Here is a 2,552-nt window from a genome sequence, read left to right on the forward strand (position 1 = left end):
ATTTGCCCAGGGAAAATAAAGACCAAACTCAAATGGGCAGTCAGAGTTGATGGGGTCTGAGACTTCTCTGGTTTGGGGACCTTTTTTTTTTTTTTTTGTCAGTCGTGGAGCTTGAACTCTGGCCCTGGGCACTGTCCCTGAGTTCTTCAGCTCAAGGCTAGCACTCTACCACTTGAGCCACAGCGCCACTTCCGGCTTTTTTCTTTTTGCTTATGTGGTGCTGAGGAATTGAACCCAGGGCCTCAGGCATGCAAGGCAAGCGCTCTACCACTGAGCCACCTTCCCAGCCCTGTCTTTGGATTTCTGTTCCAGCCTGTGGCCCACTGGGTGGGAGGCACTGGGCTAAGTTCCCCTCTCTCTGGGCTTCATGAAGTCTGGGCTAGACGCCCTCTATGTCAACAGAAACAGGTGTGCTGCCACCCCTAAGAAGTCCACAATGAACTCTACCTTATGCCCTCAGGACATTACATCCTGCAGACCCCATCCTGCTCAGAATGACTTGCTGTCACAACTTGCAAGGTGAAATCAGGCTGTTTGTAGAATCTTGGGTTCAAGAACCTCCAGAACCTGCCTTTTTTGATAGTTATCAAATGGGCTGGGAAGGTGGCTCAGTGGTAGAGCACTTGCCTTGCATGCATGAGACCCTGGGTTCGATTCCTCAGCACCACATAAGCAAAAAGAAAAAAGCCGGAAGTGGCGCTGTGGCTCAAGTGGTAGAGCGCTAGCCTTGAGCTGAAGAGCTGAGGGACAGTGCCCAGGCCCAGAGTTCAGGCCCCACAACCGGACCCCCCCAAAAATAAATAAAATAAAATAGCTGTGATAATAGCTCCTAGCCTGTAATCCTAGCTACTCAGGAGGTTGAGATCTGGTGGATTGTGGGTTTAAAGCTAGCCTGGGCAGAAAAATCTGCTAGAATCTCCAAAATAGAAAAAAAAATGGGGGGGGCAGTTAGCTAGAGGCATGTCTCAAGTGGTAGAGTGCTAGCCCCGAATTCAAATCCCAGTATCCCAGTACCAGTAAAAAAAAAAAAAGCCTGAGTTAACAAGCCTGCTTCTAGAAATGTTTCAAGAGTCTCCCACAGTTGTTCTATCTTCCATCTGTCTACCCACCTCTACTTATATACAGCCTTTTCTCATCTGCGTGCCCACTCACCTATCCACATATCCATCATCAAACATCCATTCAGCACATACTTGTGCCATGGATCAGGAGGAGGTGGCTGGGAGAGGACAGTGACAGTAATTGGGGAGTAATCACTGTAACTAGAGGGTCCAAGGCAGTGGTCAGTTGAACAAATAGGAAACCCTGGAAGGCTGGGTAGGGGAGGTGGCCATCGGAACTGGTCCTGAAAGTTTGCGTAGGGTGTCAGCAGGTGCTGAGGTAGAAGGACCTATGGCTGGAGGGCATGGCCACTTGGAAATTAGGATGTTCTTGGTCTGTGATGAACAGGAGCTGGCTTCTGAGTTACCATACTCAGGGTGCACTTCTCCAAGCCAAGGCCAAGCTATGCTTGAGTTATGACCATTCTCCTGGGTCTACCCCATCCTTTAAACAAAGCTGTGCACAGAAATGGAGCTGTGGCTCAAGTGGTCCATTCCTTAGCAAAAACTCTAAGGGACAGCACCCTGGCCCAGAGTTTACGCCCTAGCACCAGCATAAACAAAGTTGTGCACTTCATAGGGAAGGTTTGTTGGAGGTTAAGATGACACATCAGCCCATGTTGAGCACCTCCATTGGCCAATCAATCCCTCCTTTAGTTCCCAGGACAGAGGTTTACACAGGTGAGGGAGCAGAGCTGGGACTCAGAGCTGGGTCCCTTTGGTCTCCTCTCACTTTGGAGTTGTTGCTTGTTATCATTTGCCTGGGGCCTCAGCCTTCCAATGGCCATTGGCAGGTCCTAGTAATTGTTTGGTTCATCAAAGGCTTCTGAGTGCCTGTCCCTCATGGTCCCCAGGAAGAGTCTGGGGTCAGGCCCAATAGCCACTGGAAGGCCAGCTGTAAGGAAGACAAAGCTAGATTGTGGCTGCCACACTTCTTGGGGATGGGGAAGAGAGCAGACCTTTGAAAACATAGGAGCTTCAGAAAGTAGATTAGGAAGGTGGAAGAGAGACCCTCCAGACCTGAGGAATCTCTGGCATGGCCCTCTGAGGCCCAGCTCATCCTCCATCTTCTACACTACTAGGCAAGACTCAAGACCTTCCAAGTCTCAGATACCTCCTCTGAAAAAGAGCCCAGGTGAGGGGAGATGAGCGCTTGTTATCTGGATGACATGGTGTTTCAGCTTTTTCTTTCCTTCCCTCCCATCAGAAGCTCATCCAAGAATGTTTGCAGCATTTGGCCACCAAGAAGCAGCAGCATGCTGACAACATAACTGAGATAGAAGATGCTGGGGAGAAGCTCAAGGCAAGTAGAGATGTTCCCATTTCCCCTGGGAACACAAGTGTCCCCTAGTGTGACATTTGCCCAGGGAAAATAAAGACCAAACTCAAATGGGCAGTCAGAGTTGATGGGGTCTGAGACTTCTCTGGTTTGGGGACCTTTTTTTTTTTTTT

The 2,552-nt window shown here is 49.5% G+C and overlaps 1 protein-coding gene across 1 annotated transcript in view; it reads left to right on the forward strand.

Moving 5' to 3' along the window:
• Positions 1-1,200: 1,200 nt before the first annotated feature.
• Positions 1,201-2,552, forward strand: part of Trim14 (tripartite motif containing 14) — a 33,667-nt gene continuing 32,315 nt past the window's right edge. Inside the window, exons 1-2 of the mRNA XM_013023246.1 lie at positions 1,201-1,215; positions 2,308-2,403. Of these exons, the coding sequence (XP_012878700.1) occupies positions 1,201-1,215; positions 2,308-2,403 (111 nt within the window). The remainder of the gene's footprint in view (positions 1,216-2,307; positions 2,404-2,552) is intronic.

Source organism: Dipodomys ordii, unplaced genomic scaffold (assembly GCF_000151885.1).
Source record: "Dipodomys ordii isolate 6190 unplaced genomic scaffold, Dord_2.0 Scaffold67, whole genome shotgun sequence".
Lineage (NCBI taxonomy): Eukaryota > Metazoa > Chordata > Mammalia > Rodentia > Heteromyidae > Dipodomys > Dipodomys ordii.